The sequence below is a fragment of the Sus scrofa genome, chromosome 6 (assembly GCF_000003025.6).
Source record: "Sus scrofa isolate TJ Tabasco breed Duroc chromosome 6, Sscrofa11.1, whole genome shotgun sequence".
Classification (NCBI taxonomy): domain Eukaryota; kingdom Metazoa; phylum Chordata; class Mammalia; order Artiodactyla; family Suidae; genus Sus; species Sus scrofa.
In genome coordinates, this window is record NC_010448.4 from 48826462 (window position 1) to 48846339 (window position 19878).

General features: G+C 58.8%; 1 protein-coding gene across 1 annotated transcript in view; it reads left to right on the plus strand.

Annotated features, from left to right (window-relative positions):
• The window catches only part of LTBP4 (latent transforming growth factor beta binding protein 4), a 30486-nt gene continuing 15164 nt past the window's right edge, over positions 4557–19878 (plus strand). Inside the window, 19 exon segments of the mRNA XM_021094399.1 lie at positions 4557–4762; positions 6547–6605; positions 6758–6896; positions 7389–7498; positions 12557–12748; positions 12927–13174; positions 13251–13353; positions 13707–13781; positions 13878–13934; positions 13937–13999; positions 14548–14712; positions 15422–15571; positions 15699–15842; positions 17013–17144; positions 17229–17354; positions 18104–18229; positions 18734–18976; positions 19432–19557; positions 19646–19765. Coding sequence (XP_020950058.1) covers positions 4620–4762; positions 6547–6605; positions 6758–6896; positions 7389–7498; positions 12557–12748; positions 12927–13174; positions 13251–13353; positions 13707–13781; positions 13878–13934; positions 13937–13999; positions 14548–14712; positions 15422–15571; positions 15699–15842; positions 17013–17144; positions 17229–17354; positions 18104–18229; positions 18734–18976; positions 19432–19557; positions 19646–19765 — 2521 coding nt within the window. The 5' untranslated portion in view covers positions 4557–4619.

The window sequence follows — 19878 nt, forward strand, 5'->3', positions numbered from 1 at the left end:
GCTTGCTTACATTCTTAGAGGGTTTGGGCATCCCTGGGGAAAGGATGGGGAGATGTGGTGCCCAACCAGGTCCCTGGCTACAGATTCAGGAACATCTGTCTCTCCTTTAAATAAAGGAGAGGAATTGGTTTACATCTGTCTTCAGGCATGGCTGGATCCAGGGCTCAAACACTCATCTAGAATGTCTTTCCATCTTTTGGCTTTGCTTTCCTCTGGGATCATTCTCATTCAGGTTTTTGTTTTGTTTTGTTTTGTCTTTTTAGGGCCACACTCATGGCATATGGAGGTTCCCAGGCTAGGGGGTCCAATCAGAACTGCAGCTGTCAGCCTACACCACAGCCACAGCAATACCAGATCCGAGCCACTTCTGCGAACTCCACCACAGCTCATGGCAATTCTGGATCCTTAACCCATGGAGCAAGGCCAGGGATTGAACCTGCGTCCTCATGGATACTAGTCGGCATTTTTACTGCTGAGCCACATCCCCTCAATCAGGTTTGCCCTACTGTGTGCCAAGATGACTCCAGGTAACTCCTAAGCAACTTTTGTCTCTCCAGCCTCAGCAAAAATGACAAGACCGATTCTCATTGACTTAAATTGAGTCATATGGCCATTCCTGAATCAATCGCTATGCCCGTCCCTTGTGGCAGGACTCACATGCCCTCACAAGCCAGGCAGTGAGGTCAGCCCCATGTTGACAAGAGTGGAGAAAGATTTCCTAAAAGGTGAATCACAGGACTATTATCATAAACAGGGATGAATGTGTACAGGTTGGCAGAAACACAGATGTCAACTGGGTGATTGCCACATCCTAAATATTTGTACCCAAATCCTCACCACTGCAAATACCTTGCCCATATCCCTGGCTGCCCAGTGTTTCACCCCTTCTCCTTCCCACACCAAAGACAGTGCGTAGGACAGAATCAGCTCACCCCAGCCTGGCATCCTTGAGATTTTTCCCAAGTTAATACCTATTCCTAGAGTTCCCATCATGGCACAGTGGAAACGAATCCGATTAGGAACCATGAGGTTGCGGGTTCGATCCCTGGTCTTGCTCAGTGGATTAAGGATCCGGCATTGCCATGAGCTGTGGTGTAGGTTGCAGACATGGCTCGGATCTGGCATTGCTGTGGCTGAAGTGTAGGCCGGCAGCTGTAGTTCCAATTAGCCCCCTAGCGTGGGAATCTCCATATGCTGAAAGAAAAAAAAAAAAAAAACCTATTCCTGTGGCAACTCTGCCAGAAAGTTTTCAGCATCTTTTCCTTGGGTCAGTAAAGAGAAGAGAAAGTGAGCTCGCTAAGAACAAGGGATTTTAGAATATGCTAATTCTAGAATTCCAGAATTTCTGGAATGTCAGAGCTGTAACCTGAGGGAGGGGGTATAGAATGTTAGGGAATCTAGAACACAGGAATATCTTAGAGCGCTGGTGGATGAACAATCTTAGGCTTCTCCCAAGCATATCAAAAAATCCAGACTGTAGAATTGCCTTCTCTCTCTCTTTCTTTTTTGGCTGCACTCACGGCATATGGAGGTACCTGAGCCAGGGATCAAACTTGCACCATCACAGTGACCCACGCCACAGCAGTGGCCCGATCCTTAACTCACTGGGCCACCAGGGAACTCAAGACTATAGAATTTTCTGACAAAAGGACCTGGAAAGGCAACAATTCTAGAACAGTGGAATATTCTAGAATGCCTATGAATCTACGCCAGTAGGAGTATTTTTTAAGCCAGGGATTCTGGAATGCTGAGGACCATGGGACACAGGAACCTGGACTACTAAGAAATCTGGAACACAGGGGTATTCTGGAATGTCAGCCCTTCTAGATCATTAGAAAATTTGTTTGCATCCCAAGAAATCCATAATGGTGAGGGGTTCTGGATTGCCAGAGAGTCTAGAACATGAATCCGAGGCCTAAAAGGTGAGTGATTCTAAAATGTGAGTGTTGTGCATTGTCTGTGAATCTCAAACTCTGGAAATGTTTTTACACTCCAGAGTATTCAGAACACTGGGGGAATGTTTGAATGTTAGGCAGTCTAGAACATAGGAAAGGGGTTGGAATGTCACTATCTAGAATATGGGGATGGAGTTCCCGTCGTGGCTCAGCGGAAATGAATCCAACTAGGAACCCTGAGGTTGCAGGTTTGATCCCTGGCCTTGCTCAGTGGGTTAAGGATCCAGCATTGCCATGAGCTGTGGTGTAGGTCGCAGACATGGCTCAGATCTGGCGTTGCTGTGGCTGTGGCATAGGCTGGCAACTGTAGCTCTGATTGGACCCCTAAGCCTGGGAACCTCATATGCTGCGGGTGTGGCCCTAAAAAGAAAAAAGAAAAAAAAAAAGAATATGGAGGTGTTTTGTAATGCTCACAGATCTAGAATATTGATAGTTGTTTCCATGCCAGGGAATCCAGAGCACTTGTATTTCTGGGGGTGCTAATGTTTCTAGAACTGAGAGAGAGAGGGAGGGAGGGAAGGAGAGAGGGAGAGACTGAGAGAGAGAGAATGTCTGAAAAATCTAGACATTAAAGACATTTCTTTGTTAATACCAGGATAAAACCCTGAGTGTGAGTACATACAAAGGGAGGAAGCTTCTGGAATGCCAAGGTTCTAGAACTCTGAGGGATTCTGAAGGGTTGAGATCATATCAGGATCCAGGAATGACACAGAAGCAACCCTAGGAGACAGAGGCACTGATAGGGAGGGATTAGGGGCTGGGAACTCCACAAATTCTGGGGGGAGGGGAAGCCAACGCCATCCCCGGAAGTTGCTGTGGTGAGCCAGAGGCTGTTGCCTAGCAACGAGCATTGAAGATGCCCTGGATCCCAAGCAGAAGGGAGAAATTTCGGCAGCGCCCCCAGCAAGCGCTCCAGCCACAGGGTAGGAGATGGGGAGAGGGGCGACAGGGGCAGGGACGTTCTGTCCTGCAGGGCCACTTTAGCAGGGATCACGGGAGCTACACGAAGACAGGGACACAGAGCACATATTCAGTGGGCAGAGCCAGGCACTCCATCATTGAGCCGCAACAGCCCACGAACGCCAGTGAGTGGGGCCTGAGAGCCGTCGTTACTGCTCCAAGGGGCTGTGTGTCCCTGGGTGGTGGGTGGGCCCAGGCTTCTGGGTTTCGGTGTTGGGTGGGTGGAGGCAAGGATTGCTGTCGGTGGCGGTAACATGTGAGTGTGGCTGTGTGAGTCAGCCCGTGTGCCTCACCGGAACGCAGGAGGGTGAAGGGGTCTCCTGCCCGCCTTGCACACTCCCCATCTGGAAGAAGAAACAGGAGTTGGGGGTGAGGGCAAAGCTGAATTGATTGCTGTCCTTAGTCTGTGGTCAGCTGTACGGTCTGGGCTGGTGGCCTAATACCCTCTGTGGGTGGAGCCTGGGATCCTCTGGTGGCAGGGCTCACAGTCACAGAATGGGAAAGCTTGAGAATAAAACGGCTGTGAGAGATGACGTTTGGAACCTCTGCAGGGGGACAAACATGAAAAGAGTAGGGTTTGGGATCCTAAATGTGGGGCCTTGGCCCAATTCTCTGTGGGAAATGTTGTGGCCTAAAACTCAAGAGCGGAAGAGGGCACCTAGGGAGCAGCCTCTGAAGCTCTAGGGGCAGCGCCCTTGGGAGAGAGGTGGGGGTTTGTAATTCCATGGAGAGAAGACGGGGCCTTTAATACATAGTGAAAGGAAGGGGCTGGGTTTGAGACCCTCTTGAGTTGGGAGGGGCTTGGATCCTGGAACCTACGAAAATGGGTGCAGGTGGGGACCAAGGCCCTTTGTGGCTTGGGGCTCCTAATGGCAGAGTTCACTAGGAATGGAGGCGACTGGAATTCTCTAAGGAGAAATTCTGCAAGTCTGGAAGTAGGAGGGGGTGCCCTTAGGAGCCTTTAACGATTCAGACAGGGAAGAAGGTGTGATAGCCTCTAAGAGTGGTGGTGGAGAGGGATGCAATAGGAGGGCAGAGCCGGAGGCCTCTGGGAGCAGAGTCTGTGGGTCAGGGGAAGCCTGGGTCCTCTGAAGGGCAGAACCTACAGCTTCCCGAGGAAGCTATTTGTTGAGCCTGGAACCCCTGAAACACGGGGCCTTGAGAAAGAGCAGATCCTTCGGGAAGATCCAGAGTGGGCCTGGGACTCAGAGGGGCCAGACCTGGGGCTCAGTGTAGCGTCCGTTGGATCTTTCAGCATCTAAGTCAGTCTGGGAGCAAATTCGGATGGACTGCTCCCAGGACTGTCAGCCAACGGATGAGGTCTTTGAGTAGGAGTCTGGTTTAGGGGAACCTGGCCGCCGCCTACGCATCGAGTGGGAGGGGTCCCAAAACCTTTACGTTTGGGGCCTCTTCTTTGCCAGAGGGTTCACTGAGCCAGTACCCCCCACAGCACTGAGAAGTCCAGGCCCCAGCGCCCTATGCCCGGCACCTGTACCTTTAGCCCCTCCCCTGTCGCCTCCCGATTGGTAGCGCGGGCAGCGCCCCCTGGCGGCGCGGGGCTCTGATTGGCGGGAAGTTCACAGCCCGCGACTGGGACAGTGGAGAAAATGAGTCGGCCTCCGGCGGGGGCGGAAGGCGGGGCCGCGCCAAGCCGGACCCGCTGGACAGACGGGCCGCCTGGAGCGAGACTCCACGCCGGACACGATGCGGCTGCCTGGACCCAGCGGCCGCCGCCCCCTCCTGCTGGTGCTCCTGCTGCCGCTCCTTGCAGCCGCCGCCACCGCCGCCTCCGCCGCCCGCCCCAGCCAGGCCGTCGAGGTTGCGGTGATCCCGGGCCGCCCGGCCGGGTAAGCCCTGCTTCGGCCCCCTCTTCCTTGTGCCCCTTCCACTCAATAAGTCTGGCAGCCCAAGAAGACCAGGACTTTCGGATTTTGCCGCTGCGTCGGGATAGGGATGAAGAACCAGAGCCCTTGGATTTATTGGGGCCCTCTATTTCGCAGAGGTTAGAATCTGAGGTGTTCTGAGATTTCAAGCGGAGGGATTCTCCTCCCGTGCGGTAGAGACAGATACGGCTCCAGGGAATTCTAGAGTTTATTCGGAGGAAGGTCACAGTTTATTTGGGGATGGGGCTTTGCCTTCTAAGATGATGGATGGGGGACCGAGCTGGAAGAGGGTCCCCCAAGCTTCTTGGATGCCTAAAGAGGAAGAGTATGGGAAGTTATTAAGAGCCTTTATGGGGGACGTGAGATGTCCTCGTTTTCTAGGGTTGAGGAACCGCTGAATTAATTAAAAGTGACCTTTTCCTAATGTGTTAGGAAGACATGGAGTTTTGAGTGGATGGTGGAGCGGCTTGTGGAAAATTGTGTGGAGGTGGGGGGCCTTCAGATTTCATGAGAGTTCAGGATGCTCTAGTTTCCTAGAATTAGAGGATTCCAGGCTTCAATGAGGTACCAGTGATTTCGCGGCAAGAGATCCAGCATTTCCTATAGATTTGGGGTTATAGTCACTCTTCCTGTCTACGGGTGACGAGATCGAAGGAAACAGTCTGCCCAGTACTCCCACCCCCCGCCCTGCGGCCCAGCGCTCCGCTACAAAGGCCCCGGGCTCCGCTCCCGCCTCGGTCTCTGCGAATGCGTTTAGTAATCCGAGCCGCGCCGGGGGCGGGGCTGGGAAGGGGTTAACGCGGAGAAAAGGCGGGAGGGATGACGGCAGGATCGGGGTCCCGAAGGCTCCTAACCGGGCAGCCTCCTCCCTTACTGGGCCCCACCGGTCTGAAAAGTGTCCATACGCCCGACGTCCCCTTAGCAGCATCCCCCCATGACCCTTTCTCCCGGCCTGAGCGCGCGCCCTCGTCCCAGGTCCCCCTTAGCCTCAGAATAATGGATTTGTCTGGGGGGCCCCTTGGTTGCGACGCACTTGCGCCGGAGCTGAGGGCTCCGCCAGCCAGAATCTGAGACCCTCTGGGCGCGAAGATTTCTCCAAGAACTACTCCCTCCTGGTCAGGCGGGAAACGGAGGCCCAAAGACCAGGAGACGCTGGCTCCGGGACCCACGGCGTGGAAGGGCAGGAACAGGCTAGAACTCAGGCCTTGGGATTCCCACTGCTGGACTGTGGCTCCTGTATGCCCCTCCACCTCAGCACCCTCCTCAGGACCCACAGTCAAAGGAGGACGCCCTCCCCAACCTTTGAGGCCTGTGGAGGTGGCGCCACCTGCCGGTCAATTGAGGGATGACGGCTGTGTCCAAAACGGACGTGCGGAGAGGGCGGGGTTCTCGGTTCTCAGTCCCTGCTTGGAAGTGCGCTTAGAAATCCTGTCTTTTTTTTTTTTTTTTAATCATTTTAAAACGACTTTAAAATGTCTTTTCCAATAATACCTTACTCAAAATATTTCAGAAGGGAAATAAAAGCGAGGTTGCTGTGACCTTCATCCCTGGATAGTCAATCAATATGCCTCCCGTTGTACAGATTGGGGAAACTGAGGCATCGAGTGCAGTGCCTCAAATTGGTCACACATGAATTTCGAGCGCCCTCAAGCTCTATCTTTGTATTGCCGCCCCTAAACTTCATTGCCCTTCTTTGGGGAGTTCTACAGCGCTAGGGGCTCAAGTGATTTCCACCTCTCGATTTATAGTGTTGCTGCTTGTCGCTGCTGCCCAGGCCGATCGCCCAGGAGGAGCCGCTGCTTCAGAGGTGGGTGCTTGTACGTGGGGGGAAATGTGGTAGGATCAGAGGAGCTGGGGGCTCCCTTCCCCACCCCTCATCCCAGCTGGAGAGCTGGATGCACTTGGAAAGAGGGACTGGGGTCACTTCCTTCTCCACTTAGTCCGTGGCTGTCTCTGAAGCCTCCTGCAGGGTCCGGAGCTGCTGGCCTGAAAAGTGCGTGGGCCCTCAGCGGTGCCTGACTCTGGTACCCCCAGAGCTGCCGAGCCCCAGCCCCAGCGTGAGGAAGAGACAGGTGTCCCTTAACTGGCAGCCACTGACGTGAGTGTGCAGATCTTCCCTACTAGATGCTTCCAGCTGCGCCACCCATTCCTGTGCATCTTTCTCTCCATTCCCTGGGTCTTCTCTCCCTGGTCTCTCTCTGTCAACTTGTGACTCTCTTTCTGGTTCTCCTTTTCCAGCCTATCGCCGTCTCTGGGTCTTTCAGTTTCTGTCTCATCTCTGTCTCCAGGTCCCTTTCTGTATTTGTTTTTTCCGTCTGTCTCTTTCCGTTTCTCTCATAGTTACCTGTCTTTTCACCTCTGTCTCTCTTACCTCCTCTCTCCCCCTCCCTCTCTCCCTTCCTCATTCCTGTTTCTTCCATCCTCTTTGTTTCTTCCAAGCCTCTAAAGGATACTCAAGGCCTGGTCCTTGTAAAGAGTTGAGGGGGACAGAGCCTCCGCTGGGAGACCTCCTGGTGTGGGAGGCCCCTTCCGGCCCCGGAGGGTCAGTGGAACCGAGGTGACAGTTCCTTCTCTGCCCCCTCCCATCCAGGCTGCAGGAGGCCCGAGCTCTACTGAGGCGACGGCGGCCCCGTGGCCCGGGGGCCCGGGCACTGCTGAGAAGGAGGCCCCCACAGCGCGCCCCTGCCGGCCAGTCCCGGGGTAAGAACATCCGCCCTTCCTCCGCCGGGGGGCGGTCGGGGGGGGGGGTTCCGGGCCAGATAAAGCCGTCTGGTTCCCACGGTCCTACTGCCGCCTAGCCGCCCCCCCGTTGCAGCTCAGCACCCCTCCCCAGGACGCAGCCCCCTCTAGGGACCCAGGCGTCCGGCCGCGTGAGGTGAGCCCGGGACAGGACCAGACGCTGGCCAGAGGCGCTGACCCACGGGGGTGGGGCCGGGAAGCCAAGCGTCCGGGCTCCCCGCGGCCGAAGAGGGGGGCGCTGTCCCGGCAGAGAGCACAGCTGAACTAGCCCAGACAACAAAAGCGATTGTGCGGGTTGGCGCCTGCCAGGTCACCGAATGCCCAAAATTGCGGGGCGGCTAGGGGCCAAAGGCCTCCCACTGCTTTCCTGCCCCTCCTCCTGCCCTCCTCTCGCTCCAGTTTTCCACCCCTGGGCTAGCACACCCCCTAGTCTCAACCACCCTCAAAAGTCCCCCTCCTGTCGTGGCCTTCAGCCCAGATGTGTCCCCTCCTCCCTAAAGTCTTCCAGATGTGGGCCTCCAGCCAGATGTGAGGACCCCCGCCCACAATCTCACTCCACCGTTCCCCCTAATCCATTCTGACTTCTCCTACCAGGTGTGAGGGTCCCGGTCAGATGTGACCGCGTCCTCAAATGGGCCCCTCCAGCGTTCTGCCCACCATCCAGACCCCCAATTCCTTCATGTGCCCAGGTGCACGACCCTTCTCCTCTTTCCCAGATGTGCCACCTGGCTGCCCAGATGTGCCAAGACAGCTGCCTACCCAAACGAAGCCCCTTTCTCTGCGACTAAGGCAGCGGCAGCCTTTAGCCTCCTCCCCAAATGCGGCCCCCACTACTCTTTCCTCTTTACGGATTCAGCTCTGTCGGCTGGGAGGGGTGGGGGGGGGAGCAGACCGGCGCGCCCCCACCTGTTCCCTGCCCCGCCGCTCCCCTGCGGGCCCCATTCACTTGTTGGTGCGAGGCGGGGGCTGAGGGGGCGCCCCCCTCCCCGCTGCGAGTCTAGCGCCCAGCCTGCGCGCCTCTGGCTGGGCGCCCAGCCCCACGCGCCCCCGCGCGGCCGCCGGGGAGGGAGTGGTGGGGAGGGGGGGCCTGAGCGGGGGCGCGGCCGCCCTCCCCCGCGGGCGGGCGGGCGGGCGCGGCCGGGCCCCTCGGGCGGGCTGGGGCGGCGGCGCGGCGGAGCGCGGCGCTGCAGCCATGGCGGGCGGCGCGCGGCTGCTCTGGGTGTCGCTATTGGTGCTGCTGGCGCTGCTCCGGCCGCAGCCCGGGCTGGGCCGGCCCCAAGAGCGCCTCCGCGTGCGCTTCACCCCGGCCGTGTGCGGCCTGCGCTGCGTCCATGGGCCCACCGGCCCCCGCTGTACCCCGACCTGCGCGCCCCGCAACACCACCAGCGTGGACAGCGGCGCGCCCGGCGGGGCGGCCCCGGGGGGACCCGGCTTCCGCGCCTGTGAGTGCGGGGTGGTGGTCCCAAGGGAGGGCTTTCCAGGGGGAGGAGGATCCCCGGGGATGGAGGCGACAGCCCCCCCGGGAGAGGGAGCCCGGACGCCTCTGCAGTGGTGCTGGGGAGTCCCCGGCGGCGTGGTTAAGGAAGAGAGCCTCAGGTTCCTGGCTTTGGGGGTTGGGTCCTGAGGCTCTTGACTTCGCAAGCAAGGAGCCTTCTCAGGGACCTGTGGGTCCCAGTGAGGGGCTTGGGGCTGACTTTCATTCCTTTGAGTCCAAGTGAGGAATACCAGAATTGAGGGGCTTGGGAGTTTGGGGGAAGGGGGTCCGGAATTCTGAGACTGTAAGTAAGGGGTCTCCAGAGTCCAAGAGAGAGGTCCAAGGCCGGGGTGGAGTGGGGAGGTGTCCCAGTTTCTGCGTCTTTGGGTGGGAGAAAAGTCCAAGACGGGATGCCTGTGAGGAGGGGGATTGGGGTGATCCAGAGAGCTGAGAGGGGAAGAGTCCGTAAAAGGGTCTCTGCAGGACCCTGAGTTGCAAGGGTCGCACGTGGGAGAGCAATCCGGGCAAGAGGCCTAGGGGAAAGGCGCCCCCTGGGGGCAGAGAAAACAGAAGGAGGGTGCTCACAGGGCTCCCCTAGAGATGGGGCTTACCGGGGTGGTGGGGGGGGTCAGGTGAGATGGGGGCGTAGGCCACCTGTTGGCCCCAGAGTGTGTTGGTGGGTGGGCTCTCAGGCGTCCGGGCCTACCTGCCTCCCACCCGGGACACCCTTTGGAGTGGGGAGTGGGGGCCCCTGGCGCCGAGAACTCGCCCATCCTGGCCCCCAGCCAACCCAGCCCTGGCCGGCGTGAGCTCATCTCGCGCCTGAGCCCCCGCCTGCTGCCACTCCCTCTCTCCTCCCCTTCCTCCCTCCTTCCTTCACTCCCTCCCAGCCCAGCCTCAACGCGCCCGTGCCAGGCGCCGTGCCCAGGCGGGTGCCAAGCCCCTGGAGGCACAAGGAGGGGCCTGTGAAGGGGGGCTGACCTCGCGAGGACCTCAATGTCCTCAGCTCCTCATTCCTCCAGGGGCCCGGGACATGGAGTTGCCTGTGCCCATCTAGCGGCCCGCCCTGGGTGTGGGAACCCTCAGGGAGCTGGGCAGGGGGGCATAGATCCAGGCCAAGAGAAGACGGAGAAACGTCTTTGGAGGCCAGGCAATGAACCCAGACCTAGCTGGATTACCAGCACCGCCAGCAGAGACCCTTCCTATTTTGGAATCTTGAAGCATAGTTAAGCCTCTCCTAGGCCTGCTACTCAATTAAGGACCGCTATTAGAGCACCCTGGAGTCCTGGCCTGACTTCCCGAACTCGGAGAGCCCAGAATCTCTGCCCTCAGGGCCTAAGCCCCTCTGCATTCCTATCAACAGACTCTGGAGACCAACCCCTCCGGTGAAATTCCCTCTCCTTCTCTGATGTAATCTCCCCAAACAGTGCCCCTCACCAGAGAACGGAGTGTTGTCCCTCAGCTATTCCTTCCCACTTCCAGGGGAAACACGATTACAAAGCCTCTGCAGAGATAACTCTGCTCCCTAGCCAAATTCTCTTCCCACAGAAGGCTCTCATTTTCTTATGTTTCCAACTGAGTCCCATCCGAGATCCCCAATTCCTGTCTATCCAAGTCCTTCTCTTCCAACTGGCTCCCTCCTTAGGAACTTCTTATCCATCTACAGAGAAACCCAGAGTTGCTCTCTGCTAATTCTCCCAGAATAACCTCCCCCAAGCAGCTGAAAAGACTTGGGTACCTGATCCTTTAGCTGAGAGGCGAAGGGGGACTCCACAGTGTCTGAGAGTCCTCCCAGATAATTGTGTGCCAGAGACCCCCCCGGAATCCCACTTCTCCATCTAAACCTTGTTCTCAGCACCCTCAACCTGGGCATTCCCTAGAAGACACTACAGTCCTATTTATTTCGGTAACTCTCCCCAAAAGGTCTTAAGGGATTCCTTCTGTTGAAGGGTGCCTTAGTTTCCTCTGGGATAGGCTTCCTTTCTGTTCCAGAAGCCTCCAGCAGTCTTTGAACCCCAGAGTGCATCCCTCTAGTTAACTGACCTCCTCCCACAAGTCCAGTCACTTTACCCTTCTAAATTGAGGGAGCTCCCTCTATGCCTTCCTCTCTCCAGTGTGTGGCTCAGAATCCCACACACGCCTTCCTGGGCGGCCCCGGCCGCTTGCCCCCTTCCTCCCCTCCTCACAGCTGTCTCCAGCTGTTCTAGGCCTCCCCGGGGGAGAAAGGGAGGAGGCGCCGTCGCGGGATACGTCCGGCCTTTTTTGGCACAGCGGGTCCAGGGCTCCCCAAGGGTCCGGAATGCGGAGCCGCCGCCCTGCCCCCGCCGCACCCCTCTCTTTGTTTACCCCGCCGCACAGCTGGCAGTGCCCCGCCCAAAGGTGGCTGGGGGCCCAGCGAGAGCGCGCAGAGGGGAAAGCAAGCGCGTTCCCGCTGGCCCCTCCCCGGGCTACTGGAGGCGGGAAAGCAGAGCTAGAAACCCGGAGCCGGAGCCAGAGGGTAGGTGGGCGGAGACAAAGTGAGGTGGGTGGGGCTAGGATGCCGGGACAGCCGGGAGGTGGAGTAGCCTGAACCGGGCAGATTAACTTGAGGAAAGGGAGGTGGGTGGGGCTAAAGGCAGCAGGTTAGGACAGGGCTCAAGGCCTTGATAGACCGGGTTTACGATCCCTCGGGAGATGAAGGGGATGTGGGCGAGGTTCATAGAAGGGGGGCCGGGGGGGAATGCTTCGCCTGTGGGCGGAACTTGAACATTTTGAAGCAAGCCAGACAGGGTGTGAGCATGCCTAGAATGGTAAGGAGAGAGTTGCGAGCGTGGAGTGGTGCCGGGGAGCGGCTAAAAATGCGGTTTTATTTTTTTAATTCATTTTTTGTCTTTTTAACGCCGCACCCGCGGCACATGGAAGTTCCCAGCCTAGGGGTCGAATTCGAGCTTACCCGCAGCCACAGCAACTCCAGATTCGAGTTGCGCCTGCGACCTACACCACAGCTCATGGGCAAGCCGGGTCCTTAACCCACTGAGCCAGGCCAGGGGTCGAACTCGTGTCCTCATGGATACTAGTCGGGTTCATTACCGTTGCGCCAATACGGGAACTCCTAAAAATGCGGTTTTAGTCAGTGGAAGTGACCTGCGCTGGGTCTGCCGGGCTGGGACGGTAAAAATGCTCGGACTTAAATTCGAAGTAGGTGGCGCTGAGCCTATGGGCGGGACAATACCGGGCGGGGCTAGTTCTGGAGACTCAGCCAGAAAGTGGAACACGAGAGGGAGGGAGGGGTGACAGGAAAGTGAATGAGGATCTAGAGAGTTTGATGAGAGGACCCAGTGGGCGAAGCTATACCACCAAGGGCTGTTCGACTGGACCCAGCCGATGCAAGGGGCCAGTGTTAATGGGAGATGACGCGAGACAGCTCGTGGAAGAACGACTTAGAACTGAGTGATACCTTTGAGACTGTAGTTACAATGTTGGGGACTTAGTTTGGGTGCAATAGTTCCCCCGGGGGGGGCTGCAAGGAGGGTTGCAGGCCCTGAGTGTCCTCACTCTCCCCCTAGTCCTGTGTCCCTTGATCTGTCACAACGGAGGCGTGTGCGTGAAACCTGACCGCTGCCTCTGTCCCCCGGACTTCGCTGGCAAGTTCTGCCAGTTGCACTCAACCGGCGCCCGACCCCCGGCCCCGGCCATGCCAGGCTTCACCCGCTCTGTGTACACCATGCCACTGGCCAACCACCGCGACGACGAACATGGTGAGGGGAGCGTGGCAGTCCCCTCCAACCCCTCTGTCCAGCCCCATGCTGTTCCTCTGACCCGCATCTTTCCTGCCTACCCCTGAGTTCTCTTCCAAGGCGCCCTTTCCCCCATTCCTAGTCCCAGTTGGTGAGAATCTGTATAGACACCACTTTTCCCTGCCGTGCCTCTCTCCAGGCGTGGCGTCTATGGTGAGCGTCCACGTGGAGCACCCGCAGGAGGCGTCGGTGGTGGTGCACCAGGTGGAGCGTGTGTCTGGCCCTTGGGAGGAGGCAGACGCCGAGGCAGTGGCGCGGGCCGAGGCGGCGGCGCGGGCCGAGGCAGCAGCGCCCTACACGGTGCTGGCACAGAGCGCTCCCCGCGAGGACGGCTACTCGGATGCCTCAGGCTTCGGTTACTGCTTTCGGGAACTGCGCGGAGGCGAAGTGAGAGGAGGCCGGTGGGGAGGGGCCCCGAGCAAGCCACCGCGCGGGGGCGCGCTCACCCTACGCTTCCCCACAGTGTGCGTCCCCGCTGCCCGGGCTCCGGACGCAAGAGGTCTGCTGCGGAGGGGCTGGCTTGGCCTGGGGTGTTCACGACTGTCAGTCGTGCTCAGAGCTCCTGGGTAAGCCCCAGGACCTCCCCGGGGTTATCGGGGCGGGGAAAGGGTGAGAACCCCGCCGCTCCTGTACTCTGCCCATAGATTACCCGCCCCCCACTCCAAAATTCTAGCCACTTCTACCCCGTCGTGGAGATCATTTCCAGCCTAGATCTATCCACACCGTTTTCTGACATTGGCTACCCTGTCCTCTCCTCGCCTTTGTGCCATAGCCCCACTCATGCACATTGCCGACTTAAAGCTGACTTTGCACTCAGACTACACCCAATGCCTTTGAGTTCCTCCCACCCCATTTTCATCACTTCGCACTCCATCCTCCATCCACCCGCCCCTGGCCCACCTATCTCCTTTCTCCACAGGTAACTCCGACCAAGCGGGCGCCCCAGATGGGCCGTGTCCAGCTGGTTTTGAAAGGGTTAATGGGTCCTGCGAAGGTGAGCTTGGGCAGTGGTGGGAGGAGCTTGGCTTTAGGGGCGGGACTGGCAGGGAGCTTGCCCCTGACTCCACTGGGACCACCCCATCCCTCGCAGATGTGGATGAGTGCGCGACAGGAGGGCGCTGCCAGCATGGGGAGTGTGCGAACACGCATGGGGGTACACCTGCGTGTGCCCCGACGGCTTCCTGCTCGACTCGTCCCGCAGCAGCTGCATCTGTGAGCCCTCGCGGCCTGAAGCTGGGTCCCATATCCTCTCTGCCCACAGGCTGGAGCATCCCTGGGTCTAATTCCCTTAGATACCCACCCCCATCTCCAGACTCCCAGGTCTCTCCAGTCACTCTTAGGTCCCTCTCAGGACGTCTCAGGCTCTCATACACCCCCAGACTCCGCGGACCTTCCTCAGCCCCTCTAAGAATGCCTCAAAGCTTTTGCATACTGATCCCTTCAGATCCCCAGACTTTCATCAGCTCCTCTCAGAGTCCCATATGCCCTCATCTTTCTCCACCACCAGACCTGCTTCAGATTCTGAGATCATTCCCAGATTTTTCATTCACCACAGACTCTCCTCTGGCCCCAAACCCTTCTCAGACCTCCAGACCCCTCAGCTCTTCCTCAGACTCTCTCAGAGCTCCCCCAAATACCCCTCGCACCCACCGAACCTTCCTTGGGACCATCCCCCACCCCCAACTCCCCTAGTCCCTCCCCCCACCCCCCACCCCCGCACTCCCAACCCCGTCCTAAAGAATTTCCTCTCCCTCTCCCAGCCCAACATGTGATCTCAGAGGCCAAGGGGCCCTGCTTCCGCGTGCTCCGCGACGGCGGCTGCTCCCTGCCGATTCTGCGCAACATCACCAAGCAGATCTGCTGCTGTAGCCGTGTGGGCAAAGCCTGGGGCCGGGGTTGCCAGCTCTGCCCACCCTTTGGCTCAGGTGAGCGCCCCCTGTCGGGCCTTCCCCAGACTTAGCACCAGCGGCCCCATTTGAGTAGAAAAGCCCCCAGTCTCTGAGCCAATCTACCTTCAGACTAGACTCCACCCAGACCCTCCCGCCCCATCTTGGGCACACTCAGAGGTGAGACACTCGACTTAGAAGTTAGGCTGTGTCGACTGGCTGATCGTCACCCCCAGGCTTGGCCTGCCCTAGCCCTAGAGATTTGCTGCCTACCCAATCTTGTCCCCAGGCTTTGGCCAAGTCCCCAGCTCCTGAGACACTGCCTTCAGTCTAGGCTCCACCTTGGGCTCCGCCCCCAGCATGCCTCTCCCAGGGATACCTCCCTGGCAATCTTGCTTCTGTATAAAACCAGACCCCTCAATAGATCTGTTTTCTGGTCTTCAAATCCATCCCTACAGACACCAAACCAGACCCTGCCCTCAAGGCCTATCACTACTACCATCCCAAAGAGGGGAAAACATCCTTGGCCCGCCCTTAGCCTCTGAGACATCCCATTCTTTGGCCATAGTACAACCCCATCTCAGCACCAACTCAAACCCCTGGCACACTCCCAGGCCAAACCCTACCCTCAGTCAAGGCCAGACTCCAGACCTTTCTCCTCTCTCTCTTCCGAGCATCTCTCTTTTCCTCTCATTCTCCCTGCTCCTCGCCCTTTCTCTGCTCATCTTCCTCTCTTTCCTGTTCTCAGAGGGTTTTCGGGAGATATGCCCCGCTGGCCCTGGTTACCACTACTCTGCCTCTGATCTCCGCTACAACACCAGACCTCTGGGCCCGGAGCCACCCCGAGTGTCCCTCAGCCAGGCCCGGGCCCCATCCTCCACCTCTCGGCCACCCGCAGGTGAGCTGGCTTCTGGAGAAGGGGGTGTGGATCTCCAGGGGGCTGCCCCAGCCCCATAGGCAAAAGGGGAGGAGGAGCAGGGACACCCAGATCCAGGTCTCCACTGGTGATACCCCTTCTTTACCAGGCTTTCTGCCCACTCATCGCCCAGAACCCCGGCCTGAGCCTCGGCCAGAGCTCCGGCCAGAGCCCCGGCCAGAGCCCCGGCCACGCCCTGAGCTTCCTCTGCCCAGCATCCCTGCTTGGACAGGTCCTGAGATCCCTGAATCAGGTGCGGTAGAGGGACTGAGGGCACTGCTGGGGGTATTACAGGCAGGAATTCTGGGAGAGAGGGCTCCAAGATGAAGATTCAATGGAACATATGGGGAAGTGACCACCAGAAGAGTTAAGGAATGGGTGGGAAAAGATAAAGTTTGAAGCGTGAGGTGGTAGTTACATCAGGAGATGGATTCAGATAGGTCTGGGTGCGAGTTCTCTGTCAATTGGGCAAGTCAATTTAAATTCCCTGAGCCTGGAGTTCCCGTCGTGGCGCAGTGGTTAACGAATCCGACTAGGAACCATGAGGTTGCGGGTTCGGTCCCTGCCCTTGCTCAGTGGGTTAACGATCTGGCGTTGCCGTGAGCTGTGGTGTAGGTTGCAGACGCGGCTCGGATCCTGCGTTGCTGTGGATCTGGCGTAGGCCGGAGGCTACAGCTCGGATTCGACCCCTAGCCTGGGAACCTCCATATGCCGCGGGAGCGGCCCAAGAAATAGCGAAAAAGACAAAAAAAAAAAAAATTCCCTGAGCCTCAATTTCCTCCTCTGTACAGTGGAGTGCATTGTGAGGCTTCAATAAGCTGTCTCTGAAATATCCGGCGCATAGTAAGTGCTCAGTTGATGTTAGAGCAATAATTCTCATGGAGAACACTAAGAACGTATCTCAGGTAGAGGGCTGAGGAGCAATCTATTTTATTTTTATTTTTTAATTTTATTTATTTACTTATTTTTGTCTTTTTGCGATTTCTTGGGCCGCTTCCGCGGCATATGGAGGTTCCCAGGCTAGGGGTCGAATCGGAGCTGTAGCTGCTGGTCTACGCCAGAGCCACAGCAACGCGGGATCCGAGCCGCGTCTGCGACCCATAACACAGTGTACAGCAACGCGGGATCCTTAACCCACTGAGCAAGGCCAGGGATCGAACCCGCAACTTCATGGTTCCTAGTCGGATTCGTTAACCACTGCGCCACGACGGGAACTCCAGAAGCAAACTATTTTAAAAAGGAAACTTTGGCGTGGCATTGTGAGGGGAATCAGGCAGAGATGAGAACGTCCTGTGGTAAAGGAGAGGGGCATGGCAAGGGGAAGACGCTTGAGGAGGGACATCCAGAAAGGTGTTTTAGGCAGAGGATCTGACGGACAGAGGATTCCTAGACGGGCAAACTCTGGCTCTCTGGACCCCCGCAGGTCCCTCTGCAGGCGAGTGTCAGCGCAATCCCCAGATCTGCGGCCCTGGACGCTGCATCCCCCGGCACGGTGGCTACACCTGCGCGTGCGACTCTGGTTTCCGGCTCAGCCCGCAGGGCACGCACTGCCTCGGTGAGCCAGGCGAAGCGGGAGGAAGGAGGCGGGGCGCGCGGCTCCACCCGGTCACCTCCTGACCCGACCCCTCCGTACCCTCAGACGTGGACGAATGTCGCCGCGTTCCCACGCCCTGTGCTCCTGGGCGCTGCGAAAACACACCAGGCAGTTTCCGATGCGTGTGCGGTCCGGGCTTCCGAGCTGGCCTGCGGGCTACCGAGTGTCTGGGTGAGAAATCGAGGCTCCGCCCCTGCCGGGTCTTGCTCCCGCTCTCCCTCCTCAGCCGTTCCCGCCCCCGCATGCTTCGCCACGCCCCTTCCGTCTGACTACCGCCTTGGCCAGGTCCCTGGCCCCGTCCCTAGACCAGCTCCCGCGCTCACTTCGGACCCACCGCTGCCTCTTCCCGGTCCAGCTGGCCCTTCCCGTCCGGGCCCGCCCCTGCCCTACTACCGCGCGGGCGCTCGCCCAGACTGGGTCACGGCCGGCTCCGCCCCTGGCCCCGCCCCTTCAATACTCCGCGCTCGCCCCAGCCCTCTCCCAGGCCCTCCCCTGTGCCACAACGGCTGCCCCCGATCCCTTGACCATGACTCCTGATTTCCACCCTACCACACCAGTGCCGCGTCCCAAAACCACCCCTTCCCTCGCTCCTGCCTTCCCTTTGCTCCGTCCCCACATCTGCCCTTCGCGACATTGCCCTTCCCAGGCCCTGCCCTCCCTAAATTGCTTCCTAATTACGTTCCCCTCTCTGCCTCTGCCCTGGCTGAGGCTCCAGCTCTTGTCCTGTCCTCCCCGCTCAGGCTCCGCCTCAGCCTTAAACCGACCCACTCCGAGCCCCAAATCTCCTCTGGCTGCCGACCCAGCCTGGCCCGGCCAAAGCTTAACTCCGCCCCTCCTGTCCCCGCCTCCCCAAGCCGCCTCGGGGAGGGGAGAAGGCGGAGTGTCTGCCCCAGTCCCAGTCACCCGGTTTGTGCCCGCAGACGTGGACGAGTGCCACCGCGTGCCGCCACCGTGTGACCGCGGGCGCTGCGAGAACACGCCAGGCAGTTTCCTATGCGTGTGCCCCGCTGGGTACCAGGCTGCGCCTCACGGAGCCAGCTGCCAGGGTGAGGGACTGGAGATGTAGGGGGAAGGGTAACTTAGCAGCGGTGAGGGATGGAGAGACTGAGCCACGAGGCCCAGTGGCTGACTGAAGGGATACAGAAGCCAGGCTCTGAGGACCAGACATGCAGCCTGCTGGGAATGGAGAGGCCAAGTGATGGAAAACAGAAAGGCTGAGTCATGGAGGATGGAGAAGCAGAAGGATGGGGGATGGAGATGTCATAACGGGGAAGGGAGCAGAGTTGTGGAGGACAGAGTATAAGGAGGCCCTTTAACGTGGACTAGAAAGACAGAGGTCTAGGAGGCAGACAGGCAGCTTAATAGTGATTAAGAAAGTAGAGGGAAGAAGGTTGGAGAGTTAGAATGGTGGAGGACAGGTGGCAGGATGATGGAGACCAGGGGGCTGAGTGACGGCGGATGAAGAGCCGAATGATGGGGACAGGGTGGCAGAATGGAGCCTGGGAGGGGGGCGTCAAGGCTGTATGACCTGCATCCCTTGCTCTGAGCAGATGTGGATGAGTGCATCCAGAGCCCGGGCCTGTGCGGCCGAGGGGTCTGTGAGAACCTGCCTGGCTCTTTCCGCTGTGTGTGCCCGGCTGGCTTCCGGGGCTCGGCGTGTGAAGAGGATGTGGATGAGTGTGCCCAGGAGCCACCGCCCTGCGGGCCAGGCCGTTGTGACAACACGGCGGGCTCCTTTCACTGTGCCTGCCCTGCTGGCTTCCGCTCCCGTGGGCCGGGGGCCCCCTGCCAAGGTGAGGGTGCTGAGTCCAAGGTTGCTGCAACCCCATTTGCCGTGGGGACAGGAGAGAGACATGACTGGGGGGCAGAGAGGCAGGGTGATGAAGCTCTGCAGGAGGATGGGGGTAGTGAGGGGGTGGGAGGGCCTGGCTCCAGAGTCTCCATCCCTTTCTCCAAATATGAGTGTGCTCTCCATTCTGCCTCCCTTTTTGGGTGATACTCTTGTGCTTGAAGGAGCCTTGAGGAAGGGACGACTCTGAGGCAGGGAAGGCAACAGGCAGGCCCTAAGCTCATCCTGGCAGCTGGAGAGACCACTAATGGGGAGACAAGAAAGCTTCTGTCGTTTCGGAAGGAGGGAACAACCTGAGCAAAGTCCAGGGCGCTGCCTCCAAAATCGGACGTTGGGGGTGGTGGTGATGACAATCGGTCCCAGCCCCTTCCTCAGCCCCACTGGTTTCCTCTGCCCCAGATGTGGACGAGTGCGCCCGTAGCCCCCCGCCCTGCGCCTATGGCCGGTGCGAGAACACAGAAGGTGGCTTCCAGTGCGTCTGCCCCACGGGCTTCCAGCCCAATGCTGCCGGCTCCGAGTGCGAGGGTGAGGCCGGGGAGGGAGGGAGGATTGTGGGTGGGTGAGGGGGGCATTGGGCCACTCCTTCAAGGCCACCCTCTCCTCTGCCCCCCAGATGTGGATGAGTGTGAGAACCACCTGGCATGTCCTGGGCAGGAGTGTGTGAACTCACCTGGCTCCTTCCAGTGCAGGGCCTGTCCTGCCGGTCACCACCTGCACCACGGCCGATGTACTGGTGAGATCAGGCCCTCACTGTGATCCTGGACCTGTGTCATCACTTCTGACCCAGACCGTGACTCCCATCCTGTACTACAACCCTGACCTAGCCCACAATCTCTAGATCCCAGC